The 24295-nt window shown below is 35.7% G+C and overlaps 1 protein-coding gene across 1 annotated transcript in view; it reads right to left on the bottom strand.

The window, feature by feature from the left end:
- Nucleotides 1–24295, bottom strand: part of ANOS1 (anosmin 1) — a 128949-nt gene that overhangs the window by 81277 nt on the left and 23377 nt on the right. The window contains exon 2 of the mRNA XM_063305075.1: nucleotides 18144–18191. Coding sequence (XP_063161145.1) covers nucleotides 18144–18191 — 48 coding nt within the window. The remainder of the gene's footprint in view (nucleotides 1–18143; nucleotides 18192–24295) is intronic.

The following is a 24295-nucleotide window of genomic DNA, read 5'->3' on the forward strand; positions in this document are numbered from 1 at the left end:
GGAAACCTAAATAAAAAAACTTCCTCTTAAAAGTTGAGAGTTCTGGCAGTTTGGCAGCATACAAGTTTAATAAACTATTATGACAACATTTCATTGTATGCCCTTCTTGTATTAAAAAAATGCAAACTAGAACTGTAGAATGGGTCGTATGTCATGCCCCAAAACATTTCTTTTATACATACATACATTCTATTCCTTATTACTCATTTAACATCCAATCTAATAAAAAGTTCTGACAGTTCTTATCCTGTTTTATAAAATCTTGGTTAAAGGTATTGTTTTACCAAGTTTTAGCATTTCTGTAAAAGTTCAGACATGATAGCTTTCTAGGCTAACCAGAGCTGAGGAACTAAAGTGTTTATTGAGCAGGTTTCCCACTGGATTACCATAACTTCCAGGTCATTTTAAAATAGCTAGCTTGACAGAGTTAATCCACTAATTATACAAGGTTATCACACCAATTTTTTGATGTCTATATATTTTGACTCTTGATAACCCAGGGTAACTCTTGTTGGTTTCAACTGTTTAATGCCAATACAAAGAGAGGGAAATAAAGATTAATGGAATCTTACCCAGTGTTAAGAAAACATCCAATTCAAGATATGAGGGGAGAAGAAGAGGAACTTTAGTTTCACATGAATCTAAAGACTTTTGTAGGAAGGAAAAGATAATGAACAAAGAAAAAGGTGACCCCACAGACAAAATCACAGCCAAAAAAGGTTTGAAAAGTTCCAAGACCAACAACCATCAGATGAGTCTAGTTCCAGAAATATTTCAACTGGGTGACCTAATAATCCTTTGAACTGCTTCCTGAGCCTTCACAAACTCAGCAATGCACTTGTAATGCAAATTAGGTGGACATGGTGTCTAGCGAGAGGAGGAGAGGCACAAGGAGAGGGGGAGTGGCAAGACCTGCATCACAGTACTGTGATGCAAACTCTACCCCTTAGGTACTTGTGTACAGAACTTATATTGTGATGTCATGACGCATCCCGTGCATCATTGTGGTTAGGAATGGATGCCTATGTGGATGGAATGAGCAGGCAACTGCTAGTAAATCTACTACTGAGAAGCTAAATATCTACTTCTCCAGAACTCAGAAAGGTCAAGAATCCCTAAACTAAAACGTATGGTCAAACAACCAGTACAAAAGACATACACAAATCTTGCACAAAAACAAGATTTCTTTTCTCTAGATAAATTACTTTTGGGGGTCCCCATAACAAAGCAGCATAACTAAATAGTATATACATTTTTCCTCCATATAGTCAAGGTACACAGGAAAGTTTTAAGTATTACAGGATATGAATGAGTTAAATTTCTAGGGTGTATCCAAGTGGTAATCTGACTTTAAAAATGAACAGGGAAAAGATTATTCTATTTGAGCATTTCTGCCAACCTTAAAAAGCTGCTTCTGGTGGAGACAGACAATTGAACAGCTGTGCCCGCAAGCTCTGCGGGCAGATCTGACAACGCAGCTTTTTATGGGCTCAGGCAGATTCTGGTGCTGAAGACACACTCCAAATTGCAAATCGCAAATGGAATTGTTTTTCTGGTGGAATGTTATGGGAAAGAAGAGACTTTGCTCTGTGGGAGGTTTTCTTCTGAGAAGTCTGAGTTTCTAAGGGGGGCAGTTGGACTGTTTGACTTTTTTATGAAAAATGCCTTGTGTGTATTATGGAGATTTGTAAATTCTTTGGTATATTTTGAAGTGGGGTAAGAATATTTATTTGGACTGATTTTAAGGCTTGTATGATTCTACTCTTTTTTAACAATTTGGATTAAGATTAATTGGATTGCTTTTAAGGTTTGCTTGTTTTTATTTCTTCTTAATGATTTGTTAAGATTTATAAGGCCTAATAATAATTGTTTGGTTTTAGGCTTAATAGGGATAAGATTGTTATAGTATTATTAATTATAAAAGTAGACAACTTGTAAGATTTTTTAGTTTGATTTCTATTCTAGTAGACAGAAATGTATAAAATAGTGGTAGGAAGGAAATAATTAAGTAAATGTTGTCTTTGGGGGAGGAAGTTGATTAGGAGGTTTATATATTTCTTTTTCTTTTAATATAAGGGGAGGGAACAATTGTATTTAGTGTTTTTTATAATGTCCTAATGAAATGATTTATAGAAATAATGTGATTTTGGTTTGATATAGAGTAAGGTTTGATTATGGAAATTGCTTTATATTCTTGCTGTTAAAAGTCAGAAGTTAACTCTTCATGTAAGCTTTAAAATTCTTTTCTTCTTCCGTTTCACATTTTTTTTTGTTTTTTTGTAGTTTTTTGCTTTTTTGTAGTTTTTATCTTTGCTTTAAACTTAATAAAATTCTTATTTAAAAAAAAGCTGCTTCAGAAGATTGGTTGGGAGAAATCTTGGTATGCTAAAAAGACATGAAATTGCCTTCATCTTTGTTCTAATGATAGGTTAATTATATCAACAGAAGACTAGAGGGATATAACATCTAATATTAGTGAAGTTCTTATTAATCTAGTAATAAGAAAATATTTTGATGCACGTAATCTAAATAAATAAATCTAACATAGATTAACCATTGAAGCATTTTCTCTTTTCAGATTTTTAAAACCAAACTTCTGCTTGGCATTAACATTTGGAAAAGTAATAAAAAGCCACTCATCAGAGCAAGATCAATTCTTAGGTTCTTCTGCTGGCTGTGTATTTCCTGTTATTCATGAAACAGTATATCCAATTTCCATTTTTAGAAAATTTTTGACCAAAATTTATCAGCAGCTAAATGCTTCCAGCTGCTGTTCCAAATAAAGCAGGAGCCAGATTTGCATAATACAGATATTTGCTGAGCAAACAAACATTTGATCCAACATTTGGCTACAATTTTGCTCTACACTTTGAATATGAGGGAAATATGCAATTAATCAAGTAAGTAAACATAATAATTTGTTTTTATTAAGCAAACAAAAGAACCATTATACAGCAAACTAAGCAAACTATTACCATGCTGTGGCATTTTTGAAATTTTACCTTCAAAACTGAAAATCTATACTTTTCTGTACAAATGACATTTTGGATATAAATATTTAACATGGCTGCTCAAGACTGTTTGCATTTTTCATCAAGATTAAATACATATTCATTAGCATTCTGTTCTTAGAAATTTTTCATGGTTTGGGGGTTGGTTTTCTTTTTAACCTTACATTACGATTATTATTATTTATAGTTTCTTTTTTTACAAGATCATTTTTGAAACTTTTTGAAAATTCAAAGTCTACATAAACTGGAAAGTTATATCTATAAAAGGGGTAGCTGAATACTTATGAAAGGGGTGTTTCAAAATGCCAAATAACAAAACAAATTAGGCAGAATACAACTTTGGTCTTTATTTCCAGTGGCCAGTTGGGGATCAGGGCACATATAAGGCAAACCCATCTCATTTCTGTTAGGATTTTTTTTTTAATAAGACTCCTGCTAGTCTTCCTAATATTGAGTCCAAGCTAATACATTCTTTCAAAAGCTTTCTTGAATTAATATTGCAATTAGCATTAACATCTCACATTCTTCTCTCAAGCCTCTGTTCTATCTGTCTTTATATTTATTTATTTACTTCTTTTCTTTATTCCCACCATAATCTTATGGCTCTTGATGGTATACACAATTTGGAAAGAAAAACTGAAAATATCCACAGGATAAAAATACAAACACCATTTAAAAAGAATAAAAACAAACCACCACATACACTGTAAAATTTAAAAAGTAAAAGATGTAAAACAACATAGCAAGTGAGTGAAAACCACTGGAACCGTCTCTAGAAAACCTTCTGAAAGCCATCAAGGAGACTAGTGTGATCTCTGCAGGGACACTGTTCCATAACACCAGTGCTGCTGCTGAAAAACAGGGCCTTCTAATCTGCCAGAATGGGGGGGGGGGGGTGGCAGGGCGGTAAAGTCTGAGTGTTCTAGTAGTGCTTTAGCTGGTACAAGCTAGAGGAGGTGGTCCTGCAGGTATACAGGTGCCAAGCCATAATGGTCTTTATAGTTTAAAATCAGCATTTTTCCCAGAGCTGAATTAGTAACCAGTGCAGGTCCCAATTGGTGTTACATGGTGTTATATCAGGAGTCCATCATCATATGGGCAGCTACTGTATATTCTGGACCAGTTCTAATTTCCAAGAATTAGACAAAGAAAGCCCCGTGCAAAGTGAATTGCAGTAGTCTATATGTGTAGTAATGCAAGTATGTTATATAACCTAGTATCCTTCTGCACCAGGTAAGGGAAAATTGCCATACCAGCTGGAGCTGGGCAAATGGCCATGGTCTTCACCTGCTGTTCAAGTAGGAGCTGGGATTACAGAAGGACCCAAAATCATGAACCTGATGTACAAACAGCAATTCTGTCTTGTTTAGGTTCAACTTTAGCCTGTTCTCCCCCATCTAGACTCTTACAGCCTCCAGGTACCAGGAAAGAGCATTGATGGCATTTTCCTTATAGCCTGTGGTACTGGAATATAGTTGGATATCTATATATCTATAGATATAGATATATATACTAAAGATACTGCATCTCAAACTATTGGATGACAATCCCAATAGTTTCATATAAATGTTAAAAAGTAGGGGAGAGCACCACATAATACTGGGCCATCAGGCAGACTCTCATCTCCCCAAACCTGCTGGAACCATCCACTGAGGAAGGGGTAGAATTTCTGTAAAACAACACTTCCTATCCCAAACCTCCACAGGCAGCCCAAACTAAACAGACCAGGAGAAGCATAGTATCCCCAACAGTATCTTTGTTGGAGTCCCAACAAAAGAGAGCAACCAAAATTTCATACTTCGGCTGTACTCTGGCTGAAAAGGGCCCAGATAGCCCACTTCTATTGGGTGCTGTAAAGAGAAGGTTGATAACTGGCATGTGGTCATCAAGAACTGCAGAATCCAGAGACAGACTCTTCAGTGAAGAACTCACACAGTGCTTTGGAGTTCAACATGGGCTGGAGGTGGAAGCCAGTGGCACCATCCTACCTAACAGGAGGTTTAGGAGCCTGTCAATTCCAAGCTATCAAAGGAGAAAGTAATGTGTGCATGGTGTGTGTTAAACGTACCCTGAGGGAGTATAGCAGCTCAAATATTTTCTGCCACTATTTGTTGGGCACTGCCTGGATGAGAACAAAGCAAGGGACTAGGTGGTCTCATCTGTGGGAACCACAGCCAACGAGACATTAGTGAGATGAAGTTTGGGAGGTATAGGCACTACTATTGTGATATAGGAAAGATGTAAATTTGTCTGTGGGTGGTTTGTTGTTTTGGATGTGAGGACCAGATAAGTAGTTTCCAACAGGAAAATCAACAATAAAATTATTTTATGGGGGGGGGGGTCTTTTGAGTTTCACATTTTAAAAAAAATCACTTTTACTTGAAGCAACAGTTTTAATAAGAATAGCTATACATGAAGATATTGTTTAAAGGATTTGGGTTAACAACTCCTTTATCCTTATATCTAATCTACAACCATACAACAAATTATGATTTAGTTACTTTACTATTTATTTGCATAGACATGCTTGGCACGTACACACAAACACACACGTATCTAGAAATGAAAGACATTTCAGGTTTCCTTATCATAGGAGGGGAGAGAAAATGTGGATATTACAAGTGGAACATTCATCAGTCAGGCACAGCTTTTCAACAAGTAGGACATTTATCAGCAAAAAAATATTTAAACAGTTGACTCATAGTACAGAAACCAATACAATATTTCATCAAAATTACTCATCACTTTGCTCTTTTTTTACTCAATAAGAAAGTAGCATTTTAGGCTTGCATTTCTTTTACTTGGAAGTAAGCTCTTTTGAATGATATTTTAAGGATAAAATGGGGTGCACTACCAATTAATTTACCAAGTTCTACAGATCTTATTCTAAACTTCAATGAATTCCTTTCAACTAATTATTCCTATGTTGAATACTGTTAAGCTAAAAATAAAATGCAGCACTGAATCACTCCTTTTGTAGGGTTTAAAATGCTGGATGGTTGATGGGAAAGGTGGCTAGAGAAAAATGGAAAGGAAGATGAGGGAAAGGCAAGAAAGAATGGCCAGGTTTGGGGTTGATATTAGATGGAAGAAAAAGACAGAACAAAAACTGGAAAGAAAAGAAGACCCAAAGGGAGACAAAACACAAAAATCATGCAGATTTCCCTATTTGCAGAGGATCTGTGACTTTATCCATACAACCCACACCTGAAGAGACAAAGGATGCAGACTAGGAAGCCCCCAACTTATCTTATGCTAAAATGGAAGATATATAAGAAGAGAATACTTTAAAACACATGCGTACACACACACACTCACAGACCCTGCTATTCCTGCACGAATTATTTAATCCTTTTGAAGGGCAATTGCACATCTCTTTCCCCCTCTTGTATATTGCCAACTGTCTCTTGGTCCTTTCAGTAACTTTTGTCTTGCCACAAGATTTCACTTTCCCTCAACAAATGAGGTTTGTGGGTAAGGACTAACAGTGTACCAATGAACAGAGATACAAGGATTGCCTCCTCAATTGCAAAATCTTCCTCCTCCCACCCCCACAGCAATTAAGCTTAGAGAGGAGAAACAAAACTTTAAATAGCAATAGAAAGTTTCTTTGCAAACTTTATTGACAGGGATTGAAAGTCATGGATTGAAGAGAGAAAACTACAGAAATGAGGCTAGTGGAATTTTAGATCACTTCAAAAGGCTGAAAAAGGCAGCTAAGACTAATACAATAACTTATGCTAGAGATCATCTATGATTCTGAAGCATTTATGTTCAAGTATAACAAGCAGAAAGTAAATGAATTAGTCAATCCGAAGAAATGACAGTCAAGAGGACATTGCCAATCTTTATTTTTCCTTTCAAAACCTTGAATAATTAGGAATTGCCTTGTTCATTTCAAGTAGCATTTCCCATTGTAAACAATAAAACCTTAATGTAATAGAGATTCCTTTTTTTCTTACCCCAAGGCAAAGATACCAGAACAGATAAAATTACATGATACTGCCTTGAAAAGTTATAGAGGGGGAACAGGCAGAAAAAAGGCCTGACAGCTATTCCAGGCTCTGTTTACTGTTCTTGCTGCTTTCATAGAAGCTGTGATCCATAATTAAACAAGGTCACACTGTCATGTTAACCACCACAATATAACTCAATAAGCAAACTGAATACAATACTAAAGTTCACTGCAAGTGCTGACATACAGGAAGCTGGAAGCCAATGATGTGAATGTGTTATGGAAGGAATGATTGATGGTGTAACAGGCCAGCCTCCATTTTTACGAATCATGAAAGAGAAGTTGTATCTGAAGAAGAGGTCAGTAAATATTTTCATTTATATAAATGTTTAAATGTTTTTACAATGTTCTTTCAGACCAATTACTCTCACAAGGAAAATATAAAATAATCACAAAAAAATAAAATAATCAAACTGAGAATCACCTAGCACACCTTAAAAGAAAGGCCATATATGCAGGAAAATTCAAGTTTAAGTTGAGAGTAAACTGAAAATTGTTCAGTTATTCACTCACTTCTAACTCTTCTTGATCTGACACCACAAACATCATTTCACCAGGATTACTGTCAGTAACTGCTTCTCTGAGTTCTGTAAGCTTATGTTTGTGGCATTGGTGATAATATCTAGTCATCTTATCCTTAGTTGGCCACTTTTTTGACTGCTTCAAATTATTCCAAGCATGAGGGTCTTATTAATGACTCTTGCCTTCACATTACGTTTCTAAAAGATTTAAGGTTTAACTTCACTATTAGAGCTCCAGTGAGCAGTGTGATTTTACTTCAGCTGGTACTGAATGTTCTTCTTGCAGTTCAAGGTATCTTGAGTAATTGTCTCCAGCACCACAATTCAAAAGTGTCAGTGTTTTATAATCAGTGAAGAAACTGAAGCTGAAAACAGATTGGCTATTTCATAAAAACAACGATCAGATACATATCCCCAAATCAATCATGCACTAGTTACAGGGAGGAAAGATGAAGGTTTTGGAATGGCCTTCATAATTCCCAGGCTTGAATATTACTGAAAATCTGTGGGAAGATCTCAAACATTCAATGCATGCAAGAACACCTAAGAATATTTCTTAGCTAGAAGATTTCTAGTGAAAAGAAAGACTATTAGCTAGCTATTTAATCTAATCTGTTTGATTCTAATATATCTGGAAAAGTCAGATACAATGCTATTGTCATGCAAATATTCTCTGCTATAATCATGAATTCAAATAATTTAAATGTAGAGATATGTTTATCCATGTTTCAGTTATCAACTGCACATAAATACAGTACATTTTATTTAATTGTTTGCTTGCTTGTTTGCTTATTGTTCATACTTATATGGGCACCCATCTCCCACAAGGCAACTCTGGGCGGCATACATCAATGAAGTAAAAACAATGAATATATAAGAATAATCATTATAAAAAATAAAATGATTATTAAAAAATATTATCGCAAAATTATAGAATTACTATAAAATATACCAACCCCACAGAGAGAGCAAAAATGTCAATTATAGTGGAGCCATCTAAGAATGTCTCCCATTCCCAAAGACCCCCACGCCTGACAATACATCGTCTTAAGGGACTTCCTAAACGATAGCAGGGAAGGAGAAAGCCTTATTTCAAAAGGGAGAATGTTCCACAATAAGGGAGCCACAGCAGAGAAGGCCCGCCTCCTGGGACCCACTAAATGCAAGTCCCTGGCGGATGGAACCCATAGCATGCCTTGATCTAATGGGAAGGGCTGCTGTAATCAGGGAGAGGCAGTCCCTCAGATATCCTGGGTCCATTTACTGTACTGTATAAAAAATACCCTTGTGCTGGTTAATGACTGAAATAAAGACTGTTGTTTATACAAGAAATACAGTAAATACAATAAAGTACAATTTTGTCAAAGAGATACATAATTTAATAAGTATTATTTTTAGTTACAATATTTAAACATAGAATGTCTTTCCTCCAGGTACAACTTTTCTATCTGACTTTTTTAAAATCACCAAATGCTTTTAATGAATTTTACATCTGTAGTTGCCACCCAGTGAGTGAGTAATGGCAGTTACACATATAAGACAGCAGTATAGCTCAAAACCAAATAAATATTAACAACTGTTAAGTGGACATATACCTTCCTGCTGAGCATGGTCAAATCTTGAAACAAAATTTTCACCACTAAATTCTCTTGGAGACACACAAACAATACCAAAACTAGACATGGTTTTTGTAAGGTGCCAACTAAAGTAAAACTTTCCCTAGATGAACATTTCCTCACTCTGGATAGCTTGTTGTGGATATTCTCTGTGAAAAGGTATTATTTTATTACATATCAAATCTAGATCCAGAGTAAAAGTATGGTATCCATATGATCTTACCTTTCTTTCAGTTTTCGGGATATCCATACTTAAATCTAAACTCAGTTTTACCACTCCACAATGGGATTATGTTTATAATGAAAAGGGGGTAATCTGTTTTATAAATTAATAAAAATAAGTTGACAATTGAGCTTGACCAAAAGATTTTTCTGAACAAAAGATTTTTCATCATATATTGTACTAGGATGTACATATAGAGAAGCTAAATCTGAAGCCTAAATCAATTTTGCGTACTCTTTTGTAATAGAATGGAATTAAACTTGAAAGTAAAGGCTCATGGCTATACAATGACTTTGGTAGATCATTCCCTGTCCAACAAAATGAAATCCAAACATGTCTATGTTTTTCTTAAACACTTCAGGTACTTTCAACTTGATTCAAGGTCAGTGAAGTGAATAAAGATTTAACATGCATTTTTTTCTGAAACAAGGTTTCCTCATTCCACCTTCTCCTAAATCTGCTATTTATCGCAGAGAAATAAACACAGAGAATAGACACACAGAAAAGAAACCACAATATTTTGGTAATAATCGAGAAGAGATCAACTGGAAACAGGAGAGAGTTTCTAAGATCTATCTGTTGGATTTACTTAGATCGCTAAAGTAACTATTTTCTGAAATAAGGACAACCCCTTCCCCAAAGCCACCATAAACTGAGACTTATTTCAAATGATATGTGAACATCTGGATATATTAATAATTTTACAGGCAAGTCATAGTTCCAGGAAAGAAGAAACATTTGTTACAGAAAGGATTATTCATGTAATAGCTTTTATTAGCTTATTTTATAAAGAATCTCACTTTGAGTCATAGTGGTGTTTTGTTAAATGTTTTGTTGCTTTTAATATGCAGGGGTTTAACCTGAAAGGGCAATACTTGATATTTACTGATAGCAAAGGAGGAAAAGATATTTAAATCTTTATTTTCATCTGGTAGAAGGAAAATCTGGAACTTACCCTATGAGCAAATTCATTCCTTACACTATTTTCGGTAAAAATGTACTCTACATAAAATCTAGGGTCTGTGAAGTACAGTTTTCTGTTATCAAATTTCTACCAGGAAGAATTTCATGAAATATGCTATAAATCGGAGCCTCATGTGGCACAGAGCGGTAGGCAGCAGTAGTACAACTGAAACTCTCCACACAACCTGAATTTGATCCCAGCGGAAGCTGGATTCTTGGGTAGCCGGCTCAGGTCGACTCAGCCTTCCATCCTTCCAAGTCAGTAAAATGAGTATCCAGTTTGCTGGGGAAGGTGACAACTGGGGAAGGCAATGGCAAAGTGAGTAACGGAATGATTTTCTAAATTTAGATAGCATACCCAAGGGACTTCAAAATCAGATTGTCATTAATAAAAACATGCAGAACAGGAATAAAAATTAAATTAGAGCATAATGAAAAATACTGGACAGTTTATGTAAAGAATTGATATGATTTATGGAAAAGTTAATGCAAATAATTGAAATACTGTAATTATGATTTGGAGAAATGTTATAGCTATATTGTTCTCTAACTTTGAACCATGTAAGGAAATCAAACATCACAATCCATTATATCTATTTTGAGAGACAGATAGTTAAGTTCTAATTTAACAGTTTTACCTAATATACAATTAATAAATTAATAAATGGAGGAAAATATTTAATCTCACATTCAGAAATAAAACAACTACCTTACTTCAAAATTTCTGTATGCCTTAAAAATTCAGCAATTTCATGCTTTGTCCCCATTTCTAATTAAGGACAGAAAGCTTGAAAATGAGTAATACTCGCTGACATTAAGGACACTTGGATGAGTGAATATACATGAAGACTGTCTAAATGTTTTAAGTAATAAATTGGTTATTCACTTTGCAACAGATCTGTTAATTAGTCAGACATCTCAAGGCGCTGCCCATCCTTAAAAGTGTCTGACTTCCATCAATACTGATTGAACTACTGTTAGATGCCACTTAATCAACTACCTTCTAGATGCCAAAGATGTACAGATTATTAGATAGCATACTTCAGTGGCCTTTGCTAAAAGTTTTAGGAAAGGATTTTTGTACCAAGTAGCTCAAATGGAAAAGAATCTACACTATGAATATTCTATATTCAATGTTCACAGAAGCAGATAAAGCACTTAGTTCTTCAAAATGTCAGCATTAATGTATCTTCTTGTGCTTTTTAAATAGCTTTGACACACTCATTTCCGCCCCCTTTTTCTGGAGAGAAGTACATAAACTAGAGCTAGAGTATAAAACAAAGCCTCAAATATTTTCTTAGAACATCCCAAGGTTTAGAGAACCTGATATTCCAAAGTAGACCAGTTTAGAAATTATTAATGATTCCATGACTTTTGAGGAAAGAAAAGTTGTATTAAGCAATAAATACTTTATTCTTCAATTAGATTCAACAATACAGTAAAACTAGGGAACTGGGTGACTAAGCAAAAACTGAGACAGATAATTTGCAGACAGACACCCTGTAATTTTCTCTGTATAATGGCCCAATTGAGGTTATAATTTCAGTGGAAATTAGAATCAATAAATAAATGCAAAGTGTTATTAAAGAAAGAGATGTATCCTCTTAGTATTAAATGCTGACAACCTTTCTCTTTTTCAATCAACATAAAGCCTGTAAGAAACATTTCATTCAGAGTACTACTAGTATGCCCAGGATAACATTGTATACATCCTATCCTAAAAACATTTGAAGTCAACTATTTGTAATTAGCATGTTAAAGATTAACATGTACTCTGGCTTAAACTTTGTGGATCACATCTACTTTTGCAAATATGCCTGTTACTCTTGTTTTTTTTTTAATAGAATGCTCCCTCCATTGCAGGCTAATTATCTTCTCAAATGTACACAATGACATGATTTCAGTCTCTGCTCAGTGTTGGTGACACAAATGAAAACTAAACTTTTATTTCAGTGCCTTCAAAAGACGGGTGCAGCAAATCTCTATTTAGGACATTTATTCAGATTCCCACGTACATAAGCTTTTTTGGAAGTTCTGAAGAGCAGTTCCCAGAGAGAATAGTGGAGTGTGAGTATTCTAGAAATATGTCCCATGTTTATGTGGCTGCTGCATTTGCATCCTCCGTTATCTTTCCTTTCACAAAATCCCCCCTATTCTTAAGGCTGCAAATGGCCTTTTGGCCACTGTTGGGTCAATCAATCAGTGACTTCTGTCAGTGATGCTTTGTTAATCCCAAGAAGAAAGAAGGGGAAAAGGAAAGCTGGGTTGAGATTCATGATGCATCACAGTAAATCCCCACTTTTATATGTAAATTTTGTCATATAAGCATCCCTAAATTATGTCCTCCATTCATTTGTGTTTAAATGGTTATACTGAAATTTGAAATATAACATTATCAGTACTTTAAAATGGCTTCTCAGAAAAATTTTTAGCTTCTTAGAAATGCTTTGCACACAAAAGATTAATATTGGTTGGAGAACTTAATGTTATCAGACAACTTCAGTGTTCAATTACTATAATACAATGGATTGGTTGACATATTAGACGGGCTTTCTTTCAACAATCTTCAGATGAGTTTTTCATTTATGGGATTAATGTAAGAGTTGTAGCTCAAAGATTTCAGCAACACCTACTTTTATAATGGATATGCATTTCAGAGCATCACAGGAAGTCCAGATAACTGAGGCTGTACCTTTCTTATCATTGTAAAATTAAATATATTAGCTTTTTAACAGAGTTAAAAAGACAAGAATTTAAATTATATGTAATTCACGTAAGTCCAATGCAACACAAACATTGAATAAGTTATATTGATATCTATGAAGACAGATACAAGGTTTGGGAAAATTTATGTTAGGCACAAGAGCCAATTGGGCAGCATTAGGATGCTTTATTAGAAATTGGTAAATGGGAAAACACACCTAGCTGTATCAGGAGAGTGAACAGAATGGAGACAATATTAATTTGTTATACAATATATAAAGAAGAAGTATAATTATGCAGATCTCTGAAGGCGATGACAAGAAAATTAAATCAGTGGCCATACAAGAATGCAATGGAGGGAAAATCAAAAGATTTAAAATAATTGGAACAACTGGCTTAATTAACTTTTTCATGTGGATTTTTCCTTATAGAAGATAACATTATTATTGCAGCATTCAATAGTGCTTTACATTCCACAAGCAGTCTTGCAGTAAAATTCCAGTTTATGCCCACTGTTTTTGATACAGAAATTAAAAAAAAAAACCTGAAATAAGAAGTTAACAGTTCAAGCATATTGGTAATGTACAAGTTAAGTTCTTCTTTACTTCTTCATAATTGTTCCTCAAAGTTGTACCCTCCAAATGTTTTTGATCTTAATTCCTATCAGCCACCAGCCAGCATATTAAATGGAGATGAGGTATGGAAATTAATCTAATACACATATGATTATCCTGCATGAGCAGCTGTTGTGATGTGATCTAAACCTGAGAAACCAGTACTACTTCTCCTGTATAAACTGCTCAGCTAAGCTTTTCCCCATCTGTACTTAGTAATTTTCCCACCAATCCTTGGGGAAAGGTGGTGCTCTCCCTATTTGTTCTCTCAATCAGTATTCATCCACCTTTGATCATCACAAACTCTCTCATGCTTTCTTCTTCAGTTTTGTCATAAATGTAGAATGAAGAAAACATTCTCATATGTACTAATTTTTTGCATAGCCTGGGAACCATAATATGTCCTGAGATATAGAAATTGTTTGCAATTAAACATTTCATTATATTGTATTCACTTTAGCGCACACAAAATAATTGTTCTCTTGGTGCTTATGTATAGAAATAGCTGTATTTTACTGTGTCTCTTTCTATAATGGAGTAGAAGATTCCATGCATCTTTGGTGGGATCCATTTCAGAAACAAACCTTCATTCTGAGGATAACAGAATTTATTTATTTATTTGTTTGTTTATTTATTTTTCACATTTCTATCACCGCCCATCTCCCCCTAAAAGGGGGACTCTGAGCGGTTTACAATAAAATTCACCTTAAAACCTCACATCATAAAATCACCAGGTCAACAGCTATGATACTAAAATAATAAAAATATAAATATAGAATCCAAGTGGGAGATTTCCATTCTGTAGGGAGAACTCTACATCACCAGCCACCCCCAGGAAGAGCTATTGCCCTTCCCATCCCAGGCGAGGCGGCAGAACCAGGTCTTCAAGCCCCTCCAGAAGGTCAGGAGCGAAGGGGCCTGCCTCACCTCGGGGGGTAGAATGTTTCACAGGGCAGGCACCACTGCAGAAAAGGCCCGCCTCCTGGACCCCGCCAGATGAAATTCTCTTACAGATGGGGTCCGCAACATGCCCTCTCTGCATGATCGGGTGGGGCGGGTCGATGTTATAGGGATGAGACGGTCCCTCAGGTAGCCTGGCCCCATGCCCTGTAGGGCTTTAAAGGTGATAACCAACACCTTGAATTGGACCCAGAAGCAAACTGGAACCCAATGAAGCTCATGCAGTAAAGGTGTTACGTGTGCTGATCTTGGAGCACTCATCACTGTTTGCGCAGCTGCATTTTGGACCAACTGAAGCTTCTGGATACCCTTCAAGGGTAGCGCCACGTAGACCGCATTGCAGTAGTCTATACGGGAGATGACCAGGGCATGAGTGACTGTTTGGAGGGCAAAATTGCCAAACCAGTCTTGAGGGAGAATAAATTTGGGTTATCAAAGCATCTGCAGATCATCTTAAGGAAAGCCATGCTAATCAACCCAAAGGCCTATCTACTCTTTTTGTTCCACAGTAGTCAACCAGCTGCCTATGGGAAACACATATGCAAAGCATGAATCTTTCTCTTGTATTTCCCAGAAACTAATATTAACAGGTATAAATAATTTAGTAAATGATGAAAGCTATCAGCATAATTTCAAACGAAGTCCCATTTAATTTTCTATTTGCTTACTGCCACTTAGTTCATCCACAACTGAATTAATGCATCACAATTCATATGAAAAATAGGTATATATTTTTTTTTAAATGTCACAGAAATGCCAAACCATTTTCTAAGAAGTAATCTTAAATAAAACCAAGTTAAAGCAAAAAGCTTAGAAATTTTGTATGTATGCAGAATCAGGTATCAGCTCATCACAGGTTCCAAGTATATTAAATAGCAAGCTTTGTTATGTTTTCATTTCTTTTTTCTTATATTAGCCTGATACTCACTGAATTGACTGATACCTTGATAATATGTTTCCTTCTTCCTTCTTTATATTCTTCATGGTGCTCAGTCACCCCTTAAAATTACTGTTCATCCTTACTGAGTTAATAAATAAGTCTAAAATACAGATTCCCTACACCAAGAAAACCTGGCCAACTATCTGGGCATGAAATTGAATAAAATGAATAAATAAAAATATTTGCTGCTAAAGAAAGAAAGAAAAAAATGTATATTACATTAAACTACATCAAAACAAGGCATCAAAACTTAAAATGTTATCTTATTTGTAATGACAGCATTACACAAATGATATAAATTGTTGAAGGGTATAGTTAGCAAGTAATGGACTTTTGTGAAGAAAGGATAGCATCTCCCCGCTCAACTCATTAAGCTGTGATTTCATTGTATTTTATTTCAAATATTTCCAATATATGAGTGATAAATTATCCAACCAATGGCTAACAATAAACTTGCTATATAAAGAAGCAAGCTATCAGAGCTAACCGCAGAATGCCACAAGCTCAAGGGTCCTCAATATTTTGGGTTGCAGGACATATTTGAAAAGTTTAAGCATAAGAAGTGACAAAGCATTAGCTTATCAGAACTTGGGTTCCCATTTAAATTCTAGTTTATTTTTTCATTCACTCTTTTTAAATTCAAAAATAGTTTTTAATTTCAATGTATCTTTATCTAGTTAGACTATCTAGAGTATACTGTAAATATAAAAAATGGAAAAATTAATGTGCCAATGAAATGTGCCAAGAGTACATAACTTATAGAATGGATAAATAAACTATCACAGATTTAATTACTTAATTTGAAAAGCTTTTGTGAGTAGATGTTGGCAACAAATGTTGATAATCTCAGAAAAAGGGATAAATAATAGTATCCAGACACTCTTTAATTCTTCTAATTCATTTCACAGAATAAGCACTAATAGTGATTTCAAGAGTTTATTACTTAAGAGTCACCAAAATATTGTTTTTTCATATCGATTACAATAGGCAAATTTGTATCCTGAGACCCTTACTATACAGCAATGTCAGTATTCATTACCAGCAGCAATAATTTATTTTAGAATTTTTTTTGTGAAATTTAGTTAGTCTTATTTTAAAAAGTCAACACTTATTTTATAACCAATATGTATTCCACATTATCATTTTGTAAAAGCAATTATTTATTTTTCTTTATTTACAGGGCCACAACCTTACTCAGTCCAAAAAGAAAATGGTGAAGCTGTACATTATTTTTTAAACATTTTTGTAGAAAAATCGCATATGATAATAGTTAATCTCAATTAAAATGGACCTATTTAATCTGTTAAAACAAATTGCCACAAGACAATTAAGTAATCTTAAATTTAGAATTTATGCAAATATTTCAATAGAACTTCTTTTACAGTAGAAACCCACAAATTATCATAAATGCTGTACAGAGAAAACCTGTATTAATAGAATTCTGTGAACTTTCTAGTTTCTTTTTACATGAAAGTATCTATTTGTAAAAATAATTCACTTTTTAATCAGATATTATGTATCACAAAATTGCTGGGTATTTGGCCTTTATTTATTATTGATATTTATAAACTCAAGTGTTAAACATAGATCTCAGCACATTGTTTTGTATCATTATGAAAGTTTGACTAAATAAGTGGATCCCTACCATTCCTCACCACATAGTTTTAATGGTTTTGGAGGGACTTTCTAAAGCAGGAATAAATGCACTCAGCATTGTTACGTGAATGAAAAGAGCAGTCAGTGACCAAGCCCTATAGTTCTTCTTTGACCCTCTAAAGCTGATAGATCATTGTTGCTTCTCTCCAGGCATCTTAGTAAGATGGTTTTCCAGTGGAATCAAATGGTTATTAGTTCACTTACACTCTAATCTTTGGAGGGTCAAAGAGTCAAAACACACACAGAAGACACCAATAAGACCAAATGAAATCTCCAAAGAAATTAAGACTTGAGGATGTAAAATTACTAACAGAATAAACATTCAGCATCAAAGTAGGCCTTGGAATGTTAGAGAAATATGTTACTCACTAACTTCCTTCCTTGACAGACACTACTTGTAGAACAAATATTATTAGGCACATTTTAGTGACTTGTTTATGTTACAAATGGAGACATTTCATGCCTGGACAGAAAGGTTGGATATAAATCAAATAAATGCTTCCCCACCACTGCCCCCACCCCAAACTAGGTTGTGTAGATTGATTTGCTCAATTTAGCCATGGCTAATCATTTTTAAGAATCGCTGATAGCTAAAATATACCATCAGTGTCAATGTAACTTAAAAGCATTTTTAATATAATGAACTTAAATTGCTACTACAAAAACTTATCAATGAACAACAAGCAATTATTAGTTGTCAGCAACTAATATATGAAAAGTACATTAATAGCTTTTTGTTGTTGCTACAATTCCAAGAATGATGTCATAATAGAAAAATACTGTAGTGCTAAAGTGAGGAAAAATTATACAAATCCACACAGAAATTGATTAACACACACAAATGTATGTGTGTATGTGTATGTACTGTATATGTTTATGTATATGTATATATAATAACTAATAACTATGGCAAGCACATACCTTTGAACATTGTTTGTGATTCTGACACCAAACCAAGGAACCATTATTCTAGAGAATAAAAAAAAAGAGTAGAAATATTAATGACATGACATATTTAATATATACTTATAACATAAATGTTTTAATTAATAAAACAATACCTTTCAGCTAGAATTTGATTTTAGTACTGGGACTGAAGTATTTAAACTTACATAGAGACAATATGCATGGAACGTTCCATGCTACCTGCTCAGAATACAAATTGTGCAAGGGAATATTTAGTTCACTGTCAATTTATACTATTTTATGCAAAGGTAATAAAAATACTTTCAGTTTGTTTCTGTAACAGCTGATGATGGCATATATCTTCTGTTATCTAAGCCAACTGTAACAACGTCTAGTTTTAAAATCCTTCTACTTCTCTACATAGACCTTTGCCCCAATGATGAAACCTAGACTGAAAGTTAAAAGAGAAAAAAGAAGATCCAACACTGTCACTAAGGCCATCTGATTTATGTATCCTCCTATATTTAGATAACTGAAAAATACCCTCATAATTAAACTGTGTTAAATGGACAACACTGTTCAGAAGTTGGAGGAATCAATCAACTTGCTATGCTCAAATTGGAGTCAGTATAGGTAAAATACTTGTTTACTCATGTAAAATCTTCATGAAATGCACACCCATCCACAGGACACAATTTTTTTAAAAAAAAATTAAATACAAATACCATAACATAAAATGCCTAAAATCTGTGAATCAAACACATGGAATAACAGAAGTATGGCCATGAGAAGTTCAGTACTTACAGTGGTACTGTCCTGCCATACATTCACATTCACTCCCCTACCCTCCACTAATCTTATCATTTATTTATTTATTTTTAATGTGTTTACATACTACCAAACTCAAAAAATAACTTTCCATGGTTGAACCCATAAAACACAATAAAAATATAAACACCAATAAAAACACAAACTACCGTAAAACCATCAGCACAATTATGGCCATTCATACCTGAAAAACTTTCCAATAAGTCCAGGTCTACTACTCCCTAGACCTATTGGATAAGTTTGTACATCAACGTATTTGCCTCCAAAATTAAAAAAAAAAAAAAAAAAGTAACAGCGTCAAATACACTTGTATCTTTCCAGATCATACCCTCAGAAGCACATTACATCGACAGCTATTAAAGATCAAAACTTTTTTTAGAGTGATGTTCTTATGTTTGGCAGCAATATCCACACATTTATCTTAAGTATATTAAAGCACATGTATAAATAAATGTGAAACATAAAACTTGAGCAAATCTTATGAAAGGATGGGAACAGAATAAAATTTAAGAGGATGCCATAAATAACATACAGTTAACAAGGGTAGCTTTAGGAGTTTCTGTGCCAGCCAAGAATTTTATTATTTCCTTTTACAAAATCTAGCCAGTAGCATTGTTAACGTAATATTCCATATATTACTTTTCTTCATATAAAGGAATGACAGAAGAGAACAAAGATTGCAATAGCGGATTAGTAGCAACTAAACTAGCTGCATTATTTTACAGCTCTGCTGTAAAATAAAGCTTTACTCTGTAAAGTAGGAGCCGTGGGCTGGACCTCTCCTATCAACACTGACTGGAATCAACCCCGGAAGAAGGAAGAGAACCAGCACAACATCGTGCTGCCCACCCCCAAGTCCCGAAGCCGGTCCAGGAGGATACTGTCTTCGATGGCTGCTGAGAGGTCAAGAACAGCAAGCATGGATGCACTGCCCCAATCCCACTCCTACCAGAGGTCATCCAAGAGTGTGATCAATGCTCTCTCAGTCCCATATCCTGGCTTGAATCCTGACTGAAAGGAGTCCAGATAATCCACTTCATCCAGAGCCCTTTGAAGCTGCCTTTGAAGCTAAAAAGGGAAGGTTGGAGACTGAACAAAAACTGTCCAGATTAGTTGGGTCAAGTGATGGCCCGTTGAGAAAATGAGTGCGCCACCGCCTTCTTAAGATATCATTCCAAAAGATAGGCACTGAGTCACAGAAGATACTACACTTATAGTATACTTACTTTCTTACTTACTTATTTATATTTCAAATTTCATCACTGCTCATCTCCCTTAAAAGGGAGACTCTGGGTGGTTTACAATAAAACTAAAACTAAATACAGATTAAAATACAATAAAAACAGTACCTCTTCAATATAAACATAAAATATAAAATCCAGGATGGCAATATGAAAAGTTCTTAATTTAAATTCATTATAGATACTTATGCTGGTCTATGACCTTATAAAGATTTGATTTGATTTGAGTCACAGAAGGCCAACTTCCTTGATCCTATCAGGTGACACTGTTTAGTCAATGGGACTCAGTGCATGTCAAATCTGCCTGATTATGTGGGATAGACACAAACTACAGAATACAGATCGTCCAGAGATAACAAAACCCTATGCCACGAAGCGCTTTATAGGTGATAACCAGCATCCTGAACTGCACCTGGAAGCCTAATGGTAACCAGTGCAGCTCACAAGACAGAGGTGTTACATTGCAAAGACTCCCAAACTGTGCACCATTCTTCAGGACTAAAGATGGAAATCTCTAGACCACAGCCACTCAGTCTTGTTAGGGTTGAGCTTGAGCCTGTTGCTCCCCATTCAGATCTCCCCAGGCCCCAGAACCTCAACAGCATCATCTAACCAGCCTGGGGTTGAGATGTACAATTAGATATACTGTTATTGTTAAGCCATAATTGTTCTCTTTTTTCATAGTAAAGCCAAGAGACATATTTGCATCACTAAACTTTACCATTTAAAACTTAACTGTGCATACCTAAACTGCCCTTATATTTTTCATTGTAAAAAATACGTCTATTTTGATTTCATGACAGTACTGCCTGTCATGAGAAAACGACAAACCACTTAAAATCCTTGCTTGCTCTGTTTTGAACTTCAGATACACCATTTTTGATCTGCACTGATTAGGTACTAGTATGTTCATGACTGAATCCTAAACTATTTTATTCAAGAAGTAAACAGATATAATAGAGCAGTTTGTTGTAGTACTTAAGGCAGCAGGCTATAAACTGAGACTGTGACTTCTAGTCCTGCCTTAGGCACAAAGCCATTTGGGTGATCTTGGGCAGTCACTCTTTCTCAGTCCTAGGAAGCAGGCAATGGCAAACCACTTCCAAAAAACCTTGCCAAGAAAACTTGAAGGACTAGTCCAGTGGTCTCCAGGAGTCAAGACTGACTCAAAGGCACAGAACCAAAAAAGCAGATATAACATTCAAAAAAGTATATGTCTAGCAGTGTGCATTGCTTGAGTATGAATCGGATTTCGATCAATCCAAATTCAGAGGGAAACAGGATAATTCAGCTTTTTCAGGGCTCTGAGCCACAGCAGATTTTATTGAGGACTGGTCCTCCATGCATTTAAGATCAGCAACACAACACTCTTATCACTCATATACAACTATTTTAGACTACTGATAGGGAAGGGAAAAACAGAAATTGCATGAATCAGATTTCAGTGACTAGCATGTATCCCTTGAATTCAAAGTACATCTAGTAATAATGAAGTGAGTAGGGCCAATCAAATCCCTGGAACATGTGGTTGTGATGTGATTTCATATGGTTCTCATTTTTTAGTCAGCATGCTGCAGGCTGGCTGTTAACTGTTTTTGCTTCCTGCACTAATTATTAATCAGAATTAATTATTTACTTTCTTATTAGGTTTTGTATAAAAGATGTAACAGACACTATTCTTGTAGCTGAAAATGCAAAAAAGCTGGAAGCTGTAATGATAAAAGTCAAGGCGCACAGTAAAAAAAATGGTACTAGGACTGAATATAAAAAAGACCAAACTAATGAAAACAGGTATAGCAACCAGCTTTAGAACTAACAGAGAAGATATTGAACTGGTAGATAGCTTCAGCCTTTTAGGACTGACTATCATTAGTAAATAAACTAGCAACCAAGAAACACCCCATATACAAGCACTTAGCAGAGCACCAATAAAGGCCTTGAAAAAGATACTCAGATGCTGAGACCTGTCTATACATACAAAGGTCAGAATTGTGCAGGCAATGGTTTTCCTTGAATACTCTATGGAAGTGAAAGTTGGTCTTTGAACAAGCAGGATAAAAACAATATTGATATTTTTTAACTTTGGCATTGAAGAAAACTCCTGACAATACCATGGATAGCCAAGGAAACAAACAAATGAATTACAGGTAGTCCTTGACTTACGACCATTTGTTTAGTGACTATTCAAAGTTACAACAATGCTAAAAAGTGACTTGCAACTGGTCCTCACACTTACGACCATCACAGCATCCCTGTGGTCACGTGATCAAAATTCAGGCACTTGGCAACTGGCATGTATTTACGACGCTTGCAGCATCCAGGGTCACATGATCACCATTTGCAACCTTCCCAGGCAGCTTCCAACAACCATAGTCAAAGGGCGGAGCCAGATTTACTTAATGACCATATGATTCACTTAACAGCCATGGTGATTCACTCAATGACCGTGGCAAAAATGGTCATAACATCAGGCATGACTGATTTAACGACTGCCTCACTTAGCAACAGAAGTTCCAGTCCCTATTGTGGTCGTAAGTCAAGGACTACCTGTATAGAACAATCCAGAGTTCTCACTCAAAGCACAAATGACAAGACTCCAATTATTATATTTTGGATACATTTTGATCTCTTTAAAATCTATAATGCTGGGAAAAGTGGAAGGAAAGAGAAGAGACCATCCAGCAGCAAGGAGGTTGGATTCAATTGCAGCAGCAATAGATGCACTGTTGGAGGACCTGGAGGGGCAGGTTGGAGACACATTATCCTAAATAAGGTCTGTATAGGTAGTTGCTAAAAGTTAACAATGACTTAATGACACATAATCAATCCATCAGTTCAGAGACTTAACATGCTTCATCCAATCATTACTGACTTACTCCCACTTTCAGACCAATAATCTATATACTACTAAAACTCTCATTGTATTTGTCTGTTTGTACCCTCAAGTTAGTTCAAATGGTGCATTATACTGCAACAATTTTTGAATTGAGATGCCTAAAATCCACTAACTTAAAGAATGCATAAAAAATCCAGGACCCATTACTCCTGTGGAATAGAAATTTCCATAATGTTCAGACTAGTTTTATTCACAAAGTTGCGGCCGTTGCAGCATCCCTGTGGTCACATGATTGTAATTTCTGACTTCCCTGCCAGCTTTCCACAAGTAAAGTCAATGGGGAAGCCAGCAGGAAGTCAGAAGTTGCTGTCAGAACCCACAATCAAAGCGTTGTTAGATCTGTTGATTGTGTTCTCTGCCATTGAAGCAACAAATCTCAAGCTCTGGATTGGGGAGGGGGGGAGTTGTTGAGAGTGAGAAGAAATCCAAGGTCATACCAGCCAGCCAGGAGTGGAATGCTGGACTGTTAAGGGAAAAGGGAGGGAGTGTGGAGGAGGTTTTGACATGCCTATGTGTCTTTTATCAGGTAGCGCTGTGAGAACTTTTTTAGTCGTGGCTTTTTGCTTAACATCTGTACACATCATCAATAAATCTGAAATCTGCATTTAATCTGGATTTTATTGAGTCAACTGTGTCAGAACTTTACATAAAGCTACGACTAAAAATTATACAGCTTTACCCCAAGAATTCATCTCTGAGGAAAGCCAATGTTTCCCTGTTCCATTTCGCTGAAATGGAAGAAACCAAGCGGGCCAAGTTGGAGAGGCCAACGGCAGAGGAGGAAGCAGTGGCCGGGACCTCGATAACTACAAGAGCTCGAGGGAAAGTCAAGGAGAAGGGGGCCAAGCCGAAGGCTCGAAAGCTCCCAGCTGGCTGACCTCCCTCCCCAGATTCTGAGGAGCATGAAGGAAAGGAGCTCCTGAGTAAATCCAAGCCTGGCTGGACATTTGGGGTGGGAGACGGAATGGAGCGAACGCCAGCGAGATGGAGGTCTACTCAACAGGAAGTAAGGAGCTGAGACCTAATGACCGACCGGAAGCTAACGAGACTGGAGCATGAAATGCAGTCCGTGGCAACTAAAATTGCCAGCTTGAAAGAGTCGGTGGACAGCCTAGTGAGTCATCTAACCTGATCAACACCAACCCCAGAGAATGGTCCATCAGCAGCTGGGTTGGGGGATGAATCAAGAGAGTCAGAGCCTT

The sequence above is a fragment of the Candoia aspera genome, chromosome 5 (genome assembly GCF_035149785.1).
Source record: "Candoia aspera isolate rCanAsp1 chromosome 5, rCanAsp1.hap2, whole genome shotgun sequence".
In the NCBI taxonomy this organism is placed as follows: Eukaryota; Metazoa; Chordata; class Lepidosauria; order Squamata; family Boidae; genus Candoia; species Candoia aspera.